At 39.9% G+C, this 22,773-nt stretch overlaps 4 protein-coding genes, 2 long non-coding RNA genes and 1 pseudogene across 10 annotated transcripts in view; 4 read left to right on the forward strand and 3 right to left on the reverse strand.

Moving 5' to 3' along the window:
* LOC130688932 (cryptochrome-1-like) overlaps nucleotides 1–22,773 on the forward strand; it is a 40,342-nt gene that overhangs the window by 6,805 nt on the left and 10,764 nt on the right. The gene's annotated exons all lie outside the window — the stretch shown is intronic.
* Nucleotides 205–3,147, forward strand: LOC130688689 (oxysterol-binding protein-related protein 11-like). 2 transcript variants are annotated; one of them, XM_057511689.2, is made up of 11 exons: nucleotides 205–333; nucleotides 402–533; nucleotides 587–796; nucleotides 851–1,195; nucleotides 1,287–1,381; nucleotides 1,439–1,488; nucleotides 1,573–1,840; nucleotides 1,900–2,057; nucleotides 2,133–2,773; nucleotides 2,834–2,945; nucleotides 3,024–3,147. In XM_057511689.2, the coding sequence occupies exons 1-10, from the start codon at nucleotides 319–321 to the stop codon at nucleotides 2,939–2,941; spliced, it is 2,022 nt and encodes a 673-aa protein (XP_057367672.1). In that variant the 5' UTR covers nucleotides 205–318; the 3' UTR covers nucleotides 2,942–2,945; nucleotides 3,024–3,147. The 2 variants fall into 2 exon arrangements, with proteins under 2 accessions (XP_057367672.1, XP_057367671.1); XM_057511688.2 differs by having other exon boundaries at nucleotides 2,834–3,037.
* LOC130689250 (uncharacterized) lies at nucleotides 4,795–5,563 on the forward strand. Its single transcript, XR_009421820.1, has 3 exons — nucleotides 4,795–4,915; nucleotides 4,986–5,169; nucleotides 5,232–5,563. It is a non-coding gene; the product is annotated as an uncharacterized LOC130689250 (long non-coding RNA).
* On the reverse strand, nucleotides 9,969–13,601 carry LOC130688522 (DNA polymerase delta catalytic subunit-like; annotated as a pseudogene).
* Nucleotides 13,609–15,170, reverse strand: LOC130688976 (probable ATP-dependent RNA helicase DDX4). 2 transcript variants are annotated; one of them, XR_009421657.1, is made up of 5 exons: nucleotides 14,977–15,170; nucleotides 14,851–14,908; nucleotides 14,458–14,797; nucleotides 14,212–14,397; nucleotides 13,609–13,985 (listed from the first exon to the last, which is right to left on the reverse strand). XR_009421657.1 is itself a non-coding variant. In XM_057511997.2 (5 exons), the coding sequence occupies exons 3-5, from the start codon at nucleotides 14,536–14,538 to the stop codon at nucleotides 13,896–13,898; spliced, it is 357 nt and encodes a 118-aa protein (XP_057367980.1). In that variant the 5' UTR covers nucleotides 14,539–14,797; nucleotides 14,851–14,919; nucleotides 14,977–15,170; the 3' UTR covers nucleotides 13,609–13,895. The 2 variants fall into 2 exon arrangements, 1 of the variants encoding a protein (XP_057367980.1); XM_057511997.2 differs by having other exon boundaries at nucleotides 14,851–14,919.
* On the forward strand, nucleotides 13,897–14,372 carry LOC130688977 (uncharacterized). The gene is made up of 3 exons (XR_009000597.2): nucleotides 13,897–13,976; nucleotides 14,058–14,155; nucleotides 14,235–14,372. It is a non-coding gene; the product is annotated as an uncharacterized LOC130688977 (long non-coding RNA).
* LOC130689065 (rho GTPase-activating protein 26-like) lies at nucleotides 16,382–22,754 on the reverse strand. Of its 3 annotated transcripts, none has more exons than XM_059496834.1 (19): nucleotides 22,248–22,754; nucleotides 21,472–21,629; nucleotides 21,327–21,398; nucleotides 21,150–21,251; nucleotides 20,939–21,049; nucleotides 20,748–20,852; nucleotides 20,608–20,670; nucleotides 19,473–19,542; nucleotides 19,217–19,314; nucleotides 18,928–19,143; nucleotides 18,719–18,821; nucleotides 18,428–18,649; nucleotides 18,208–18,313; nucleotides 17,971–18,130; nucleotides 17,497–17,912; nucleotides 17,107–17,408; nucleotides 16,932–17,022; nucleotides 16,779–16,858; nucleotides 16,382–16,715 (listed from the first exon to the last, which is right to left on the reverse strand). In XM_059496834.1, exons 1-19 carry the CDS (start codon nucleotides 22,399–22,401, stop codon nucleotides 16,624–16,626), a joined length of 2,721 nt encoding a protein of 906 aa, XP_059352817.1. In that variant the 5' UTR covers nucleotides 22,402–22,754; the 3' UTR covers nucleotides 16,382–16,623. The 3 variants fall into 3 exon arrangements, with proteins under 3 accessions (XP_059352817.1, XP_059352818.1, XP_057368071.1); XM_059496835.1 differs by having other exon boundaries at nucleotides 18,967–19,143; nucleotides 20,596–20,670; nucleotides 22,248–22,753; XM_057512088.2 differs by having other exon boundaries at nucleotides 20,596–20,670; nucleotides 22,248–22,753.

Here is a 22,773-nt window from a genome sequence, read left to right on the forward strand (position 1 = left end):
GACAAGCTAAATAGGCCGGGTACGTTTAAAGATATGGATAACATAAAATAAACAAATATAAAAAAATTACAAATCTGCTTTGACCTGTTTTCGGCAAACAAATGATACTTCACTGGAAATGAAGGGAGATATTCCGTTATTCTCTGTGCCTAACAGTCACGACATCTAGTGGGGTATTATTATTCTTATGATTTTGGCCGTATTATTCACTAGAGAGCGGATAAAACTTAATCTTTCCCGTTTGCTATTGCGCGAGTTCTAGGGTGGTGTGTCATTCATGAGTTCTCACGTTGTTTTGGAAAGTAGAACATTGAAAGAATGTCGAAATCTAAGGTAAGTGTCGGAATAAAAAAATATTGTTTAAGGGGAAAACTTTTGTCAATCTGTGGAGCTCGGAACAGGAAAGCAACGTCGGAATGTCGTTAAGACAAATTTCGGAGGGGCAGCTTTTAAAGTATACCAACATGATGAAAGGATGGCAGAATCGCTGGTTTGTTTTGGATCCACGTACTGGAATGCTAGAATATTTTATGGTAATTTGTTTTAAAAAGTCCTGTCAAAAATTTATCAAGAATGTACTGTATAGTCAGAAGCTGAAAGAAAGCAGCGACCAAGGGCTTCACTTCACTTAGCAGGGGCAATTGTAGTTCCCAGTGAAGAGGATTCCTATACTTTTTCTGTCAATGCTGCCAATGAAAACTCATTTAAACTACGAGCCACAGATGCCAAAGAAAGGCAGCATTGGATAAATAGACTTCGTGTAGTTGCTCAAGCACACACACAAGTCCTGGCTGAGGTAATTCAATCTTAAGAGTAAATTCAGTGTAACATTGACAAAAGTATCTTCTAGAGCAATCCACCATTGTTCCGTGATCATTCTCAACTCAGCAGCAGTAATCTTTCAACATCCTCAGCAATATCAGCAAGCCCTCACAACACTGGACCTTCTCAAAAGATGCTGTCATGCAACTTAACCATCCTGGATGCGTTTAGTGGTGTCAGAGATTATTTACGCCGTGTAGAATGTGAGCACCAGAGATTGGTTCATGACATTGAAAGTTTACCAACCTCAGGACCGACGACCACTTGCACTGACACTGAGATCCTCATATTGAAAGCTACTTCTCAAGCAACATTGTTATGCCTAGAACAGTGTTTAGCCATCCTTCATTACCAACAGCAACAGCCCACAAAGGTTGTTAGAGAAAATTATTACTATTTTTTTTATGTATATATATTTTTATATTTTTCATTCTTTACCCTTCACACAAAAAACTTTATTGCAGCCAGTGAAAGTTAACTCAGCTGGCAGTTCACCGCTCCTTGGATACTCTAACTCTAAAAAGTCCGTGGAATTTAAACAAATCTCAGATTCTCCCAGGTAAATTACTTATTTTGTACACCAAACTACATTGATTAACTTGAACCTCCGTGTTAGACTGAGAAGCGAGAGTGCGGTTTCGGCACTAAGTGATAAAAATCTTTCAGGTATAATATGGTCGTTTGAAATAGTAAATGTAAATTGACATAATTTATTAATCGGATTTGTTTTTAAATATGTAACAAATTTAGGCGCTTACTCTTCCGATACCAATGAATCGTCATCGATTTCCGTTTTAGATGACGAATCCCAGTATATTCCCATTGTTGAGGACTCGCTCTCTCCGGTTGCCCAAGAAATGGGAAACGAAGAGTATAAGGGACGTACTTTGAAGCTTCTCTCCCAGCTAAAACTGGGCACAGAACTTACGAAAGTTAATCTTCCCGTCTTCTGTTGTGAGCCTCGTTCGCTCCTCCAAGTTATTGCCGATGCATTTCGCCAACCCCATTTGCTGCTGAAGTAACCTTTGTTTTACATAAGAGGCTGTGTCGAATGTCATTCACGTTTAATCTATTTAGGATGGCTAAAGAATCTGACGCAGACCATAGAATGGCCATGGTGGTGCAATGGTATTTGGGGTGCATTCGTGCATGTCGCCTGGAAATGACGGCTGCCCGCAAACCATTTAATCCCGTGCTTGGAGAGATCTTCAAATGCACCTGGAATATGAAAGATGGTATGCACAGTTTTTATTTTGACTTCTATTTCTGTGGATTTATTGTTTTTTTATTTTTACGACTTGTTCCTTTAGGGGATAATGGTGAAATGCTGCTGTTTAGATTTTTAGCAGAACAAGTGTCACACAATCCTCCTGTTAGTGCGTTTCACTTTGAGTGTCCACAGCGAGGCACATCTGTTCATGGAAATGTATCGATTAAAGCCAAATTTATGGGAATGTACGTCGGAGTAGCACTCGGTGGCGACTTAGTCCTGGAGCTTCCTCTTCATAAGCAGTCACAAGAAGGAGATACCGAGAAGTATGAAATGACCTTTCCGATGCTTTATTTACGGTCTTTTCTTTCCGAACCCTGGTTGGAGTTTGGGGGCAAAATCAACGTAAACTGTCCGGAATCGAGATCATCTGCTGGCATTGTATTCCAAACCAAGCCTTTTTATGGTGGTAAGCCACACCAAGTCACGGCTGAGATAAAGACGCATAGTGGTAATACTGCAACCCGCATATCTGGTGATTGGATGAGTGGCGTGATGGAAATGTCCTGGATGAACGGGCAGTCAGAATCTATTGACCTAGAAACGGTTGGCGAATGGTTAGAGAAGAAAATTCGCCGTATTTCTGATCAGGCTGATGACGAGTCGTACAAGCTGTGGCATCCTGTGAGGCAAAATTTGGTTTCAGGAGATTTCCAAATGGCAGCTGAACATAAAAAAATGGTAAAACGACTTTTATTTCGAAAATTTGGATACTAAATAAAGCTCTGCTTGTATTAACAGATCGAAGAACGTTCTCGGGAAAAAGAGCGAAAGCGCCATAATCAAGGTATGTCGTTTTGCGCCTCCTACTTTGAACCGAACAACGACCTTTGGGTACGAAAAAAGTGAAAACGTTGATATCCGTTGTTTTCTTGTCTTGTTTCCTGCTGTCAAACGGTTGTTGACGTACATTTAAGCTGCACTTTAATAGAACCTTTATTCGGATTGCTTCTTCATTGTTTATGACCTTTATCACGATTAACGACTGAAAACATTGCTGCAATGGCGCCCATAGTAGCTGTAAGCTTATCCAGTAATGACGGCACATTGGATTTATTGGATGGAATTGAGGGAGTCTGAAAGCTATTCCTTGTTCTTAGATTAGGCGCGTGTCACAGTTGGTGGGGGGCTTAATGAACGGCTCATAGTGTTCACGAGGTTCTCGATAGCCATTTTTAGTTTTATTATTAACTGTGCAGTGTAATTTTTGCGAACGACGGTGTAGTGAATGGTCGGGTTGGTTTGACAATCATGATTACATGGGAGAAGTGAATGATGTTCACGCAAAAGAACGAACTTGTGTTGGAATGAGGTGGAGCTGTAAAAAAAGTTGGGCTTGATCTTTTATGTTTGTATATTTTGCGGATTATCAAGTGGAATAGATTGTGTAACTATCACACGCCGTACAATATTAAAAACTGTTGTGCCATTCGTACACTCAGACTCACAATTTTCCTTGTTTTTTAAGGACGACCTGTGTATTTAGATATACATTATTGCTGCATCGCGCTAGCATGGTGCCAAATATTCGGTGCATTTCAAAAACGATTAAATTAATGAAAAAAATAGCAATTTTCCCGGAATCAGCATTCAATTTTGAGTATGTCCTGTGATATTCAACCAATTCCGAAGAGTGTCAGTTTTTGCCGAAAAAAAAATTTAAGCCAATACGTTCACCAAAACTATAAACTCCACGTAAAAACAAATTCAATTTTCGTGTTCCTTGGTTAATTTTGAATCAGAATCATCTATAGTTATCTAGATTTAATGCTATTGTTTTTTAATAGGAAAAAATTTTAAGCCCGACGATATAAGCCTGGGCTTATCTTTTAACCCAACCTTTACCATTTTTTACGTTTTATTCAAAAACTATGAGTCCCACGAGAAAACAGCCCTCATATTCGTGATGCTCGTTCAATTCTGCATCGAATCCATGTATTTAAAGCGAAATTTAAAATTTTTTAAAAATTGAAAAAGTAAGGCTATATGCCTTCTCACTTTTCCAATTTTCTTCAAATCCTAGATTTTAAATACTTTATTCCGATTCGAAATTGATCGCTGATCACGAAAATGGGGTATATTTTCATATTAGGCTATTTCTTTTTGAATAAACCGTAAAAAACAGAAAGTCGGACTTATTTAGTCGGGCTTAAAATTTTTTTCGGTCAGTGTATGTAGAGACTAACTAGAAACGTGACCGTTAGATGGCGATAGTCGTAAAACAGAAAAAAGACTAATATTTTTTATTTTTGTTTTGGGTAAAACTGATTGCCATACGGTTATAGCAATCCGTTTTATATATGGCAATCCGTTTTACCATAAAAAAAAAAAAAAAAAGGGCCGACACGTAGCCATCTATCGCTCAGACTCGTTATTACTGGCGTAGGCAATTTCAGTCCATTGGATGCCATTCGCAGTTAGTTCAGTAGCGTGGATGGAGAGAATAACGCGTGGCTGGAGGAACAATGGAAAAATGGATAAGATAATACAACAAAAGGATGGTAAGTTTAAACATTATTATATTGGTTTTCAATTATTAATTATTGTTTATTAGATCAAATTATGAAGCTGCAGGCCCTGTTATGGGAACAACACAAAATATTAGATAACAGCAAAGCTAAGGATGGTAAGGCCTAATACATAATGATTCTATTTATTTGCTTTTATTCATTTGTGTTTTGTAGCTCAAATTTTGAGTCTACAAGCTCAGCTAGGGGAAAAGAACAAATTGGAATGGAACAGTTTCCAAACAGTGAAGGAGGTTTTCCAAACTCATCCCTAACTGAACATGAGGATGAATTGGCATTAGGTGAACACAGTCAGGTACCTAAACTTTTCAAATAGGAATTCAAAATAAGTATAGAATTTTAACAAACAATTATTTATTGTTTAGTTATTCAGTCTACCACCTGATAGTGTGTTAAAGTTAAATTCTGTTAGTGCTGCACTAAAAGAATTGTTAATAATAAGTCCATGCAGGGAAGAAAGTGAACAATTGTGGGACCGTATTTGGGCTGAAAATGGGTGTGGTACGGAAACCCAGAAATAGCATGTGTTCAACATAAAACATGAATTAGGTACTTTTCGGTTTTTTGTCTATCGAAAAAGTATTTTTAATGCTATTATTTTGCATTCACAGAATTTTAGTGGGGGATCAAGTCAAGTCTGGAAGTGTTACAGGATGGAAGAGTGAGCCTACAGTTGAAAAACATTGAAAGTGCATTACCATTAAGGTATGAGGTAAAGTAATAGAGTATGCAAATTGTCTAATGAGTAGTACCATCTTGTGTGAATGAATCCTGTGTAACAGCAATCCTTTATAGTTCTGTCACAGCTAGAAGCCTCAAATAATTCTGCTTCTCTTGCTAAAGAACAACTTGTCCTTTACGTTCAGAGTGTTGGTGAAGCTGGGTACTTAAATGGCCCTAAAGATGTTTCATTTCTTTGGCATTGCAGCGATGAACATCATACATGGACTTTTTAGGTATGAAAGGAATTTTCTTGAAAATTTTTTGAATTTATGACAAAGCATTTCTCCTGCTTTTTGCCAACCATGTCTAATCTAAAAAAAAAATTATCCAATAGGAAAGGATTTTCAGCATACTGGGAACACAACTATCAACAATGCAACATTCTAGGGGTTTTATTTTATCATTCAAGAGCCTTATACAATGATTTTCATCTGCAATTTGTATGGCCTTACCCAAGCTTCTGCCAGAAGTTGAATCTATAAGTCATGTAAGTCACATGAGCAACAATTGAGATGCTTAATGGTGTTGTTTTTCTTTTCTCACCATAGGTTAATAGTAACATTGGATCTGAAAAGATTCTTGGTTGGGGCAAGACACTGAATAAATTGTAATGATTGAATGGATGGCATGACATTTCTATACTTAATCTGGATTCCCGAGACGGTATTTTATATTTAAAAAATTGAAGTGCATATCTGGGCTCCCTTCCTTTCCGTAGCCCCGTTTCCCCTTGACTCGTAATAAGCCCGTAGGGGGTCATGCCCCTACTGTACGGTATATATAAAAACAACATATACCGAGGTTTGGAGGGCTCTGGCCGGAAAGGGGACGTGGGGGTCCGCTTAGTCCGATGATGTGTTCACGGAGGGCTATGTGGCTTCCCACAAATCCGAACTAAAGGTTAATCGCTCCTGTAAAAATGTTCCAAATCTTCAGCTCTTCTTCCGGCTTCTCTTAGCCAATCACCGGGTAATCTCCCCGGTGGGTCAACAAGGCAGTGTCTCCCCCTGCCTGGGTTGACGGCAACTTTTGAAAGGGCTATTGTGCCTTTTTAAAGTTGCAAAAATAATTGTAATGTGCAGAGAATTGTCAATAAAATTATTTTTATAAAATATTTTTTGCAAAATTTGTTTCTTTCATTGTCAATGTTCGCCGTGTTCACACATTAGAATTATGAACTTTTTTTTAGTGAGCTTGCTCAATTCATCTTTATTGTTTATGCCACGTCTGATGGTGAGCATTGTTTCCATTGGCTTATCGTTGTTTATCGTTGACTGATATTAGGATTGAACCACAGACTTCTTACGTCGTAGGCCAGCATGCTACTGTTATGCCAAAGCTGCACTTATTAATATTGTTTAGGATTATGATACCTATATAGATATGCAATTCACATTAGCTTATTACTGAATGCACATTAGCTGTTACTAAGTTCATGGTTGGAATAATGGTAAAGCGTGTGGTTGTCACGCTAGAATACTAGGGTTCGATCCCCATATCAGTAAATGTATAGGTAAATAATAAATACAAAAGTAAATAGTGTAAAATCGTTTTTATTGTCCCTCCTTCCGCCCACATATCCACCACTTTTACATACATTTCAAAATACAGTACACAACATACAATACATACACAAATACACTTAAAACTAACCCGTTGGCTGCCACGCCACCTATCTACAATAGCTACTGTCGCTATCAAAGGGATAGCGACCAAGGGGGCCGGGTAGGCCGGGCTGAGACGGCGATGAGACCTTTACGGAAATGCACATCCCAGGTCTACACCGCCGTCTCGATCAAGGGATTCCCTGTGGTGCATTGCCTTTGGGGCCATTCGGCCAATCTTGGGCAGTGGCGCTGCTCCACCCCATGGTAGATAGACCATGGAGCAGAACAGCGCGGCCCGTCCCTGTCAAGCTACAAAAAAAAGGGGATCAAAGTGGGTGGGTGGCAGCCAACGGGTTACTTCGCAAGACATAATACAACATAAAACAAAACACAACCATACCACGAAGACGAGGCGACCACAAGGTGACGAAGGGGCGATAGGGGAGGTGAAGACGGCGCGATCACGAGGCGGAGAAGGGGCGACGGGCGAGGCAAAGACGGGACGACTGGCGAGGCAAAGACGGGACGACTGGCGATGCGAAGACGGGACGACTGGCGATGCGAAGACGGGACGACGGGCGATGCAAAGACGGGACGACGGGCGATGCAAAGACGGGACGACGGGCGATGCAAAGACGGGACGATGGGCGATGCAAAGTCGGGACGACGGGCGATGCAAAGTCGGGACGACGGCCGAAGCGAAGACGGGATGACGGGCGAGGTGACGACGGGCGTGGCGAAGACGAAGAAGGCTTTGTTCTAAATCGTAAAAGTAAAGAAAAAGAACTAGTTAGTGGGAAATATAAGATTGTTGTTGAAAGCAAACATTGAAAGCAATTTGACTTACTTCTGCTGTCCGATGGCTTGAAAGACTGTAGGGCCAGTAAATAGGCAGCAGACGGCTAAGAGTTGGCAATTCTATGGTTGAATGTTCAATTTAAATAAAATAGCAAACTATATGAGGCATAAGAATATTCAAAATACCAGTAGAAATTGTGTTGAGGTACATGTCTGTATCCATTGGTAGGCTAAGTAGAGATTATAACTGCCAAAATGACTGTCATTACAGTTGACACTGCAACGAAGATGAATATGGTGCACCACTCAGATCACGATTGACAGGAGACCATGAGTGGTTAAAGAGTAGAAGAACGATATTATGGTATTCCTACCCATAGAATTTGCATCTTTGGTGACATTCCTCAACAGGAAGCATTCTTTACAAATGAAGTTTCACGAGCTAAACCTTAAAAGCAAAATCTGTCAATGAGATTCTGATAACAAAACATTAGTCTTATACCTCTCAATGAACACTGGTATAGTTTGATGAATGCAACATAGCAGGTTGCTAATAGTTTTCCGGTTTGACAGCTGACACAGGTGATTACAAGACATGTACCATAAACACCAAGCATTCTGTGGGCTTCACTTCTAAAACACACTCAGGGATGAAAACGTACAGAAGCACCATTAAATTTTTTTAAGTTTTCCATTGGAATATGACATATTTAACAGAAACTTTCGAACACAGCTTTCACCGCTCCCACATAGTCAGCAACTAAATAGTAGCACAGCAGCGTCATCTTGTTTTCCAATTAACAACCGAAAAATTTATCAAAACTGAAAATCTTGTTTTTTTGAGACGGGAACTGCACTAATGTGAACTCTTCAAACATACTTTTAGAGCGTGAATCCCACCCCCCGCCCACCCGCATATTGGCTACTACCATTTCAATTTTATTTTAACAAATACAGCGACCAAAACCACGAACGGCAATTTTAAAATATAGCGATTTAACATGTTTTTAAGCCCGAATTTTTCAGTCTTTTATTTATTTATCCAAAATAGATATTTCTAAGAAAATACATGATTTGGGTTCACAGTTCAACAAGGATGCTGACTGCGCTTCACCCAAATCTAGAAATTTCGCAAGTTGACGTATCTCTGGATTGTTAGCTAGTCAACATCTGTATGATAATACACTTTTCTTGTTTTGAACAGCTGCAATGGTATTTCGGTTATAAGTTCCACGGCAAAATTTCTCCATTGAGACAAGGACGCCAATTGTACGTTATCTTGCGCCTATTTTCAATTAAATGGATACGCCGTCGCTTTTCTGCTCGGAAGAGCTCACTTTGGCCTGGAATATTGTTTTGAATGGTGTAATTAGTATACATTGCATATATTTGATTGAATCAATTACTTTTTGGCATACGTACTTTTATTGTGTGAGGCTGTCAAATCGTCGACAGGCGGTATCTAAAGGAGGAAATCAGCTAAGAGCTTGCAGACTCATCAATGAACGCAAAACTAATAAGAAATTATAAAGATAGCCTGAAACCAAATTGTAAAGAAAATTAATTTTAGTTTCCAGCACTTCGGTACAGGTATCATCGTCAACGTGGGCGCAGGTGATTTTTCCATGTTCATTGTATCAGGTCACCAACTTCTACTAGATGAGTCGAGAGGAAATGAGGTTACACGAACAGAAAATTAACCATACAACTCAATTGATGGATAAAAATACCATGATGCGCGGAAGTGAAATACACCACATCACAACTGTTAAAACTGTCAGAACATTCACCACCCATGCAAAACATTTTCTGATTCATTGATCTTCATCACCTAGCCTATACCAAGAAAACCAAACACAATTAGTGCAGAACATTTTGCTGATGAAAGTTAACATATACCTGACAAATTTACTGCAGACCAGCAATTCCAGATGGACTTCCACACAATATTCCAGATAAACAAAACAGTAGTAATTCCTAAACAAACATCTTGCAATAGTGGTAAATATAATGCAGTAACTGGTAAATATAACATCTCATATGAACAACAAATGTGAACGGAACCATTCGAAAATGAAGTAAACAATTTCAAAAATGAATTTGCACAAAAAGGATTTTAACTAAAAAACTACATGAGAACAAAGTTTTTCCTTCCACCTTTTCCTAATTTTAAAATCCATTGAAGAAATATGATTGTTAAGCAAATCTCACTGTGTACCTTTTTGTTGGTTGAATTTGGAAATGGCTTACTAGTTGGAATAAGTTTTTTTCTTTTACCCCAAATTTGCTTTCCGGGCAGCGCACTTCTAACCTTCTCTGCTGATCACAGTATCTGTATGACCCGCTGCAGAATTATCACAAGTGAAGAGGAAATCGGGTCACAGATACAAAGGGGCCCAGGTACACGTTTATTTTCTTTAAATACCATAACGCATGAAATAAACGAATCAGAAGAGCTTCGGTAATCATTCCAACTACCATAATTTGTTTGGCACTGAGCCTCCGTCAAATTTCTTTCCCAATTCTTTATAATTACGAATCTGCCTTTAGAAAAATAAAACAAGAATTAGTATAAATTTCTTGCCAATTGAATTACATAAAACTGTGGAATCCTAGAGACATAATATTTTTGCAAACTCTTCGAATCCCTTAAAAGCAGAAAACTTTCTGCTAAAAGATCCATGTAAGCCAGATACAGGTCAACTGGTACTTCCTTTTCGACTGGCATTGGCAATGATAAATAACAAGTAGGATCAAATGCAACTGAGACCCCATCGGACCCCAGGCACACCAAAGCCAATTTCAATACCCAACTAAGGAGATCTACTACAGAATCTTTCTGTATTCTACTTATGATCAAATACACAACATTCATGTGCAGCTTCCTGAAAAATAAAATGAGTTGGAACACAAATGAATCTTGCTACTAAAAAAATTAGCTATTTCACCTATATTTTGTCAGTGTCCATCGATGCAAGACTTCTTCAAAATCGGATTCAGATGTTCGTCGTAGAGTAGTTCTCGCGAAGCAGGATGCTGGTATACGGGAAACTGCGGAGCAAATCTACCGACTTGCAACTTACCCAATTCAAAATCGTTATGACGCACAAGTTAAAAACCTAGCTTTTACAAAGCAAGTAAATGGTATACCTTAAATACACTCGAAGGTAATGCATGGTCACCTTGACAAGCTGTTCGCCAGACCACATCGTTCGTACAAGATGGCGCCGAGCATTTGCAGTTCCTCCCTTGAATTTCACATACAAAAAGGAAGGTCTGCCACGTTCGGCTGCCGTGATATAACCAGCCGCTACGACGCCATGTTAAATGTTGCCATCAGCAGCTCAGCACAGCAACTGGGCCACCTAGTGACTAAAGCAAACATTCTGTTTGACAAATACGACTTTAATTGGGCGTTATAAATAATGAGTTTGTATAAATTAGCACTTTCTAAAAAGTTAAATTAAATTACGAATGAATTAATTACTGAATTAAAAAAAGAAATTAATGAATTTAGCCTATTGCAAATTTGCTACATCTTTCGCGGGTGGCAGTAATAAAAGGAAAGGAAAAAAAAATAAAATAAATGGAAGTAAAATTGTTGCCAATGAAATTTTTTTAAAAATGGGATAGGAAGGAAAAAATCTAGGTATTGAAATAAACCACAAAAAAAAAACCAAAACAGAAAGACTAAGAACTTAATCTAGTTAATTCAATGTACGTTAGTTCGTACGATGTTTCGCCGACTGGATCATTCGCAATAACGTGACGTTTCTAAGAATAACTCATACATCTACTTACTAATGCCATCAACATTCGTTTCTCAAAATACGGAATTACATGACATCACGCATTTTACCTCCTACTCCCTCCGAGACTCTTACGACGCTATACACAATTTTTATTGAAATCTTTTGATTATGGGGAACTTACTGAACAATGAATCGTGTAATTTATTGTTTTCAATCTATTTTACAGAAGCCAAACCATTACCTGTATGCACCATCATTGACGAGAGCGGTAGGTTGTCAGGGTAGGCCGAATCTTTTCATAAGTTTATCCTGTTCCGAGAGATCTTTTCTAACTTTTGTCCTCAAATAAAAGATGGGGCAATCTCGGCTAAATGTGACAAATGATTAGTATTAAGTATGTAAAATGATTATGATATCACTCCAACTATTTACTTGGAACAAAGAATCTCTTCGTTGAGATTTCCCTGGCACCGTTGACATTCTGTCCATAAACGATTAAACTTCTATTCGAGAGCATAAAATTGGCCAATTTCCCTCTGGTAGAACTCCGATTCTTTCGGCTTGCAAAATCTGTTTAATTGGAACAGTAATTTTAACAAACATCGCCGAGTTAGGCAGAAATTAGACTTACTTGCATACAGCACTATCGTCTGGAAGGACGGTTTTGCACAAGACACAGGTGGATTTGCGTGTGGTAAAGCTAGCCAATCCACCAATTGTTGAAGTAACGACTGAAGGCGTCCGGGTATGGTAACCATCTACAATACGGAATACAAACGGTTCAATTATGTCAAGCAAATAAATGCGATGAGTCCGTGTTTACGTAGCAACAATGATTCCGCTTTAGATCCAAGTATGGGTTCAAAAATCCAAACAAGGGGTTTTGAAAGCTGATTTTCCAAATAGTATTGGGCATCAATAGGTACGCTGTGTTCCAGGACAAAATCGGGTCTGCCGCCTAAAGAAGACGTATGAAAACTTAATAGTTCATCAGAAATTTGAAATCCAAAGACGAACCTTGAAGTAGTCTGGTGTATTTTAGCAGCTGCGATAATGATGTACGGAAATCGGTCCCCTAAGTTTGGGGTTGTACCAGCATCTCGCTTACGCATCTTGTGAGCTAGTTCCACACGTGCCTGTTTGCTGGCGGAGTCTTTATCTGTTTTAGTCAGCTCCTTTTTTTATAAAAGAAGACAAACGGATAAAATCACAGTATTCCAAAACATAGTTATGCTCTACCTTGGTAATCACCAGAAGTGTGATATCGACTTTGTTGCACAGCAAGTCGGAAATTGTTTGTCTGGCGTATTCTAAGGCTCCATCCGGGTCTCTAAGAGAAAATATCAAACCCTCAAACTTCGAATACTAAAACTGATGACTTTTTCTTTACCGCTCCATCAAAATTTTCTGCAGACAGCTATTGATAAGATTGGCAACGAGTTGACAATTATCATGACGAACGGCTTCTATACCCCTACAATCCATTTTGTCAAGCTTTTCAGGTTTGGTCCAATACAATCCTGCATACCTGTGAAGACAGAAACAGTCAGTAAAACTGGTATCTCATCTAACAAGTCTTTATAAATCAGAACCGTAATTACCTCTTTTTGTTGATCAATAAATAGGGGTAACAGACTTTTCCCAATTCCAAATGAATGGGTTTGACTAATTTTGCCGACACACATGCGGCAGCTTCTCGGCCTAATTCCATGGCTTCGGCCACCGTGGGTACACCGAATTTCACCATTACGGAATCTGTGTTACCATAGATTACCTGATGTGATGTTAAATTAAAAGAAAATCCATTAGTCAGTACTTCTGCAAATAATTATTCACAATCCTGGGATATTACTTTGGCGTCATGGGCAGAGCCATTCTCGACGCAAAATTTAGACTCCACATCCTCTATTGTTTTCTCAATCATAGTTCTGCCGAAAGCCGTCACACTTTGCGAAATTTCCAGACAAGGCAATTTTCCGACTTGGGCGCCAGTGAAACCGTTAACATACAAACACGACGGATTCCCTACAGAGAAACAAATAGCATTACATCAGTCAAATCCCATACTTAAAACCCATCGAGAACATACTTTCGGTGGCATCGTTAGATGGTTGACAATTTTTTCAATATCCGGACCGAAACCCATAAAGCATCCGATCAGCTTCGTCCAAAATTAAAAACCTGGCCGTCGACAAGTAAAATACTCCACGGTCGAGAAAATCCTTGAGTCGCCCCGCGGTCGCGACAAGAGCATTGCACCCAGCTTGAAGATTTGACCGCTGATGGCTCGTGACAGTTCCTTCATATATAATGGCAGATTTTAAAACCGAATTGTAGGAGAATTTATACGACCCGCGGTGAATTTGAATCGAAAATTCACGAGTGAGTGCGACAATTACAACTTCTGGCTTTTGACCCATGGCGGGGACGCACCAGCAACACCTTGTTCTAACAATATGTTCATAACTGGTACCAAGTACGCCGCCTATATGAAGAAATGTGAAATTTTAGATGACTTAATCAACGCATGTCACGAACGGTTTGTTGAGTATCTTAGATGCAATTGGACCTTTTAGCAGTCGCAATCACCGACGTGCCCACTCAAAATTACTTTTACCTCAACTTACCCAGTTCATACCGACCCATTCGAATCAAGTTAGTACGAAGGCATCAAGGTTTCAAAATTACACAGCGTTAATTAATTGGATTACCGTTTTGCCGGAGCCCGTGATAGCACAAGCACTCAAATCTCTTTTGACAAGAATAACTGCAACTGAAGCTTTCTGTACAGGTGTTGGTTTTATGTAGCCAGAATTCTTAATGTTTTGAAGTAGTAGTGGGCGCAGGCCGGCTTCTTCGAGTGATGTTATGTATTGAGGTACATCTTTTCCTGTAGCCTAAAGCAAACCCAATAGATATTATCAAATCATAAGATACTGTTTCGAAGAATGGCTTACCTGGATTCGATGGAGAACGACTTTATCAAAATTGTTAAAGCGTTCCCAACAGACGATCCCACTTAAACAGTTCCTTTTCATCGCATGTCACAGCTTCCGGAATGTATTGTTCACGCAGCTTTCCGTTTTTCGGCAATTCACGAATAGATTCGTACAGCCTTTCGAGGTGTGGCCAACTTCACGACACTAGGGGGTAAGACAATGAACACTGAAACATAAAATATTTTTTGTGGAGATACAATTGATGTTTCCATTGTAACACTTGCTGCCACCAATGACCCCTCCTTGTGGAAAATCCCTTGCTACATGGCCCACTTCTTGGTTGGAAATGAATACTAAACTTTAATAAAAGAAAACTAGATACAAGTCTCATATTAACCTTATGACACCTACATGCTCGACTCCCACCTTCTCCTTGTGGGCTTTTCATGAAAAAATGTCCTTTTCCAAACTGTTTAATAACTATGGATTAGCCAGACTAGAATGTCCTAACCCGAATAGTATTTTTATTTTTCTTACCTCATGGCAAGTACGACTTCCACCACCTAATCTTTCGAAGACAACAATATTTGTCCAACTCAAAATTATTCAAACATTAGTATCAGCTATTAATTATTATCTATTAGCGTAACTTGAAAAGCGTTCGAAAATGAGTAAATTAAACGCCAAAAATCGTCAAAGCCACGAGGTCAAGGAGAAAAATCGAACGAAGAATGCAGACTGCACGCGCTAAGCCAATCTAGAAATATGCCTGAAAAAAACTGCCCGATGAGCCACGGTTTAAGGCGCCTCTTGTGGACGCAAAGGTCATTACGAGAAACTTTATCCGTCACAAATTAAATGTTTTTAAACAAATTTAAAGTAATCATCCAAATCAAGATTTGACTTTTAAAAAAAGAAAAAAGCGTAATACTTGGGGGAACACACTCTAATTTCTTGCTCCTTTCCCTTCCCCAGTTTATTCCAAAATGGAGTATGATGATTTTTCGTTAACTAAATTAATTAGAAATATGACCGGTAGATGGCAATAGCAGTAAAACAGAAAAAAGGCCAATAATTTTTATTTTGGGTAAAACGGATTGCCATAAAACTCACCGGTATTGGTTGAATATCTCAGCATGTACTCAAAATTGAATGCTGATTCCGAGAAAATTGCTATTTTTTTCATTAAGGTAATAGTTTTTGCAATACACCGAGTATTTGACGCAATGCTAGCGCGCTAGTACCGTACAGCGCTAGCGTGGTGCACTAGAAATATTCGGTATATTTCCAAAATGATTGACGTAATGAAAAAATTTTAAAGCCCGATTAAATAAGCCCGACTTTTCTTATTTTTAAGTCGGGCTTATTTCGTCGGGCTTAAGGCAGGGCACGAGTATAGAGAGTCTATCAAATGTCAATTTAGTGAAATCGAGAGGAAAGAAACCAGAACAGTAACGTGTCTGCCTTACAACTCGATAGTTCGTGGACCTATTCCAGATAAGTATCCCGAATTGTGTGAGTAACCATTATCGAACTGTTTAACCAAAACAGAATAGAAACTGAAGTAAGAAATGAAAGGCAAATATTTTGAAAACCGTCAGAATGAAATACAATGTTATTGACACTGTTATCTAAATTCATTTTCTACCTTTCCGTTTCCGTTCTACCAATCATTGCATAATGACGTCTTAATACTCATCAAGGGCGCGTTTATTGCTATTTAACAAGCAAACAACCTGTACAAATTGTCCTTAAAACAGTTCTCTTCACACGGCCCCAGTCCCTGTACACCGAGTTTTGATCTTTCCTGCAGAAGGAGCACTGTCGCTGGCACACAGACTGGCGCAGGTGAGATAACATTAGGGAAACCTGTAACTTTAGAAATGTCCCATCTTTGGTCAACAAACGCTAAAGTGTTGTAAAACAACGGCAACAGAAAATGTACGGTATCACGAAGAACAATGAGATTTCTGAGAGCAAAGAACAAAATACAACGTTAGAATACAAGTGATCAGTTGACGGGGCGTTACAATTACGTCGTCGCTTGGAATGAAAAGTTTCTGACAAAATACGGGGCAAAACAGATGGAACACAAACAATTCTACTCAAATCGTCGGATGAAACGCGACGACGGATATACTTTTACAACAAAATTATATAATTTCTCTCGATTGGAACTACCTTTCACGGCAGAAATTCCACGTAGTTTTCTGGAATAAGACCTGCACGCCCATTTAACACCCCCTCTAGCCAGCCAGGTTCTCTGGATGGCCGTACTGTCAATGCAGAATCATTACATTAAGGAAACGTGTTAAATATGCAAATACCGAGTTACTTACCATTGACGATGATCTGATTGGGCTCGAAAGTTAATTCCGTTTCATTCTCTCCTACGCAGGCATATAGAGTTCTTACTCTTCTACGTTGAACACAACCAAATAATGGGTTACGCAAGAACTCTTGAATTTTTTAAAATTTTGTCTCTGTTTTACCTTAACTGGTTGGTACTTATTTTGGTAGTATCCGATGCGTCTATATTTGCAACAGATGCCGGCACCAGCTGCAGTTGCGTCGAATTTAAACCTGTAAAACGTTAAATAGAAGTAAAAAACATTAGGTTTTGAGTGCGACTTTATCCTGTTCTAACACTATTCTTTTGAAATATACCATATGGTGGCTTCGATGCTGGAGGCTGACCATTGAATGAAACAGTCGAAGAATTCGCTAATACTATTGGAGGTGTCGGTGCTATCGAAGGGAAAGAAGAAAGAGGAGGCAAAGGATCTCTGGATGAAGATCTTGATGAAGACACTGTAGAACCAGGGGCGGAATCGCTTGAACTTAGACTGGTATTGCTATGAGGTCTTTCTGGGGCTGAAGTATTGGAACTTAATGGTGGTATCACTCCTAACGGGCGACCAGTCGGTCCACTAGGTAATGCTCCTGCTGAGCCTGGCCGCAAATTCGACCTAATAAAACGCAATAATATTTAATGTCAAAATGAAAACACGAAAACAAAAAACAGGAGAACAAAAGAAAAGAATAAACCAATCTCACCTTGATGTCCCAGATGCATGAGGTTGCGTTTGAACTGCAGGTGGCAACTTGTTGCCTGACCATAATTCAGCTGTAGTAGGACTTGATGGATAGACTACCCGTTGCTGAGGCTGTGTGGCATTCCGGACTCCAGCACTATTCGAAGTGATCATTTGCCGAGACGGGCCGTCGACGTAGGGAGATGAAGGTGGTGGACTGAGATGGGCTTGAGCAATAGGGGGTATTAGACTGTAACTAGTAGCAGGCTGACGGTGAATCAATGAAGTGGGCGTTGGCCCTCCAATGCCGCCACCACCACCACCACCTGTATAAACCTGGGGTGGCGGTTGATATGCTGGCGGGGACGGTGGACGCATATTGACCGTTGCTGGATTTTTTATTGGTAATTCTGACGGGTCCGGCTTCGTCTTGAAAATCTATGAAAATCCAAACAAGACATATAAACTTTGTTCAACACAATAACTGCCGTCGTACCTTATCCGAATTTTCTATCATGATTTCCACTACGACGTTGCAAAATTTTATATCCATAATGGCCGCCATCGTTTCTTCTTCTGGTCGTAGTAGCGTCGGTCCAAAACAGACGCCAAGATTGGAAACGGTCATTAAATTCTTGTCTGCTTTTCCAGCGACACTGTTTCGGAAAGACGTACAAGGACATTAGTTTTTTCGCCCAAGGGCTGCTCCCAATAAAAGAATGCAATTACACACTTTTTGAGATGAGTTATCATGATATCCAACATTTTAAAGTGGTTTTCAGGCAGTCGATGAACTAGGGCGTGCACGTCTGCAGTTCGGTGAAGTCGTGATTCCTGCTCTGTAAAACGAAAGCACAACAACGTAAAATAAAGTAACAAACTCTAATGATAAATAAACATGTTCTGCGGATTAAAAAAAAAAAAAAAAGAAATGCTAGATATCAAGCACTTACTTGCAGCCGCAATAAAAGCTGTATGATATCGGAAGGACATGAGCGGCTCGGGCAATTGGCGTAAGTAAGTTTTAATGGCGCTGGTAATAGTTTTGTTTTCCCATTCGAGCCGGTCCTCCAAGTTCAGTTTTTCAACTTTCCGTCGATCAAGCCCCATAGATAGGAGCTTACTGACTTTGGACGAGACGCCAACCAGCCGATACAATCCTTGATCTTCCAGACCTTCAAGAAAGAAACACGTTATACGTTTTAGTGAATAGAAAACGTAAGATTCGCGAAAGCTATAATTACCTCGGTTTTCAATTTCTTTAATGCACGTGCGAATAAAAAGAAAGCCAACCTCATCTAAACAGGTCTCTTCATGTTTGGATGATTTTCCAGGTTGGGCGTAGGTCTGCAATTTTTTATAGATCGTTTAGTAAAGGAAATTTTTAGTTTTTTTCACAATAAAAAAATATAATGACACAATGCGATTGTTAATTGAAGGAGTTGTTATTTACGGTAGGAAACGGGTTTCTTGCAGTGGGTTGAAGTGTTACCGGCTCTTTCCCATCCATCGCGTCAAGCCATAGCCGGCGGTCATCCTCTGACAGCGCCTGCAGCGTAATAACCATCACCAGTCGATCCTTTGGTGTAATGTCAAAACAGAATCTCTTTTCGATAGAGTCTGACATTCGCCGAGTACAAGACTTGATTTCCATCGTGTCAGTTGTGGTCTTATGGGTTCAGAAAACCCAAAACGGAATTATTACATGGTCGATGGCCGTGAAGAATAGAAAACAAACTCACAATTTTTCCAATCGTCTGCGTGTACGGTATCATGGTGAAAATGCGGTTTTCCTTGGTGTACTGGCAATAATGTTTCGACCAAGTCGTCCCAAATGCCTCTGAAGGGAATAAAAGAAAACCCACGATTAAAAACAGTCACACCAAAACATGCGACGATAAAATCTACGAGTTGATGTTTACATTATTCAACGAACTAGCGCGTCAAAAATGGTTAAAGAAAGCGTTAAAAGAAGGAACGGCTTGTTGACCCACTTACTTTTCTCCATGACGTAGAGATAGCCTTGTCGTGTGTACATTTTGTTCAAACTGCCCGGGTCGCACGGCTTCTACAGATGCGGGCGTTGAAATTAGAAAGTCAGTCGCGTCTCGACAAATAGAAAGAACGTGCACGACAGTTTCAACGCACATATACTCACAAACCCACCACCATCATCACAGCCGTAACAAAAGCCACTCATTTTTTTTTTTTTTTTTAACACTAACCGATAAATTCTTCAACAAACAACCGACGCTTACAGATGACCGAAAGCAACCCCTCCGCCCTCCCACCCAAGTACGCGTTATGTTCAGTATATGAAACACATGGAACATGAAAAGGTCAAGAAACTCTGGGAACGATCGAACACACGAAAACAAATTTGAAAAAATCGAACGCAAAGCCTTGCATACATTGAGGGGGAAAAAAACCAAGCTATTGCACAGAAGCGTGTATCGCTTAATCAATCAAGATTTCGAAATGGCCCAGACTGCAAGTCTACATGTAAATAACGAACGCACATAATGCAATACTGAATAACCATTAAAGCTTTTTTTTTAACGTCCCATGACTCGACCAATTTTATGGGTTTACCCTATTTGCTTTCCCGAATGGATATGTAAATAACCAGCAGTTTTCTTTAACGTTTACAACTGTTTTTTTTTTTCAAGAAATAAACGAAAAAGCCTTTTAAGAAAGTACACTATTTGTTTAGCTTTTTTGTAAACGAGGGGGTTGGGGGAGGGGGGGTCAACGAGTATCGAATCTAAATCCCCAAATATAACCAATAGCGCCATGAACGTAAATTAGAAAGTAAACTTTAGAGACATTGAACAATAACATGTTGCGCACGGCCACGGCTCGTAGAAGCACAAGCATATGAAACGCCCATCACTGACAGTAGGTGGATCGCTTTGGCAAAGGATGAGATTATTAATTTCTAGACGGCAATGCTCCATCATTGTCATCATCAAAGGTATTACGTTTATCCTGACCATTCCGTCTCAATCTGAGTTGCCAACTGTCTGCCGTTATCCTTGTAGTGACGCGATGGATGTAAAATCAAGATTTCTTAACATGCCAGCATGCACACACACAAAAAAGCTAAGCGAGAAGCCATTACCGTCTTACGCACCTCCAGCATCTTGCGCATCAGCGACTCGGCTTCTTCCCGGGTCGTGTTAAAGTTTTCCCGCGTCTAAATCGCCAAAACGGATGTACAGATAATCGATAAGATAAGCCAGTTTGCTTTAGTCTATTTAATCTGAATTTTACCTTTTGGAGGCGCACTTGCAAATCAGTCATGTAGGGTCGAAATTCTTTGGCCACCTCATAGCCCTGATGGTAGAAAGTTAGCCAGCCATACATAAAGCCTAATAACTGTTGCACACAAAATAAAAAATTAATTAATCACGCCCCATTAAAAGAAAAACGTACTGCATAAAATGTTTTCAATGATGGCGTACCGTTTCGACAAACTCAAACTTTTTGCGTTCGTGGACTTCTTGTAAGCGGAAGACGTACTCGAGACTGGCCTGGCAAAAGTGGCGCTGTTCCATCTCCAAAATCGCATCCGCCTAAGGAGATTAGATATCAACACTTTTCAAACTCTCGCCGGGAACATGTAATAATAGATGCAAAGCGAGAAGAAGAAGAAGAGGGAAACAAATAAGAGACCTCCTGTAGAACGGAATCCTGTTTCTTGGTCGATAGGTTCAAGTGGCGCTCTTGACTCTGGACGAACTTGGCCGTCTGTTTCTCAAATTTCTTCTTCTCCTCCTGCCGCATTGAACCAAGAAGGAAAAAATTTAATTAATCATCACGTACAGCACACGTCATTTTTTCGTCTCCCACCTTGGCGCCGCCGATGTGCTCTTTGCGGAAATTCTCCAACGGCCCGATAAATTGATCCTTGGCTCGTTCCAACTGGGGATGGAAAAAGGGGATTTAAAAAATTCAAATTCGTAAGGAAATGCCGGGAAAGGCGTTTCGTCATTACCATCCGATCCCGTTCATCTTCGATGGCGTTGATGAGGCGACCAAATTCTTTGAGCGATCCGGCGATGACGATCTCGTCGTCCGTCTGGCTGTTACCGATGCATTCGAACTGGAAACTCATCAAACTTGTGGCCAAACTGCGCTGCGCCCTTGACAACGCTATTTATCGTGAGATTAAGAATAAACAGTTGAAAGCTAGATCATTACAACTCCCGTGTAGAAAAACCAATATTTGGATCGCCACATTTAATTTCTTTCCCGAAAAATCTACACCTGCAATGGCCGCACGTCCGGCCGTGCGTGGCTGACCGCATCAGTTGCGTTAGAAAGACCCCCGTCTAAGGCGTTTTGTGGTCGGCGCACACCGTTACGGGTCCCGAACGGACAGACGGTAACGAGAATAACGACAGGAAATTTCAGAAATAGCCTAGAGGAATCAAACGACCTGTGTTGTCTCAGATCTGCCCGATTCTTAAAAAAAGAAAAGAAAAAAAAAACCTATCCTGTCCTCTTGTAGACACATTATTAACCGTATTTACAGAAGCTTTCACAAAACAAAAAGGAGAAAGTTATATATCAAGTTTTGGCCCACGTTCTGCTAACATCCAATTGAAACACTGCCCTCCAATACCACAGGTCCTTATATGAACAACAGCTGATTAAATTTAATAACTTATCTGTGAAACACACTGCAAAGGTCCAAACTGATACAACAATACAGATAAGTATGGAAAAGGTAAAAGGATTGTAGAGTCAGACGGGGATGGGCCATCTTACCTCTTGCAGCATTGACGAGGTCCTTAACTTCCTTAATTAGCACTTTAATAGCAAGACTGGTTTTCTCCAACTCTTTTTCGTGGCCTTGGAGATTTTCCCTGAAGTATGGACTGTCTGTTAGGCACTCAGTAAACTCCAATGGAAGGAGCCCCATTTTGAGGCTGATTGAATTTCAGGATTGTAAGCCACAAGAAAAATAACCACTGTCAAATTAAATGACAAAATTTGAAGGGACACCTGTTGCCCCAGTTAGCAATGGATCTCTCGAATCATCGTCTAGAACTCCACGTAAATAGTTGTTTTCTTTCACTGGATCACCTCAAAAATCGAAAACTTCGGAAAAAGCCGTTAATCTTCAATAAACGATATGATTTAAAAACTAAAATTCTGAGCAAATGAAAGGCACATCACTGACTGGCAGGGGGAAAACGAAAGATGTGTTTGGCAGATGAAAACACGACTGTCTGTGTGTTTCGGGTGGGGCCTATTCACTAACGAGCATATACGCGGCGATCCCAACCTCTTT

This window comes from Daphnia carinata, chromosome 9, assembly GCF_022539665.2.
Source record: "Daphnia carinata strain CSIRO-1 chromosome 9, CSIRO_AGI_Dcar_HiC_V3, whole genome shotgun sequence".
Classification (NCBI taxonomy): Eukaryota; Metazoa; Arthropoda; class Branchiopoda; order Diplostraca; family Daphniidae; genus Daphnia; species Daphnia carinata.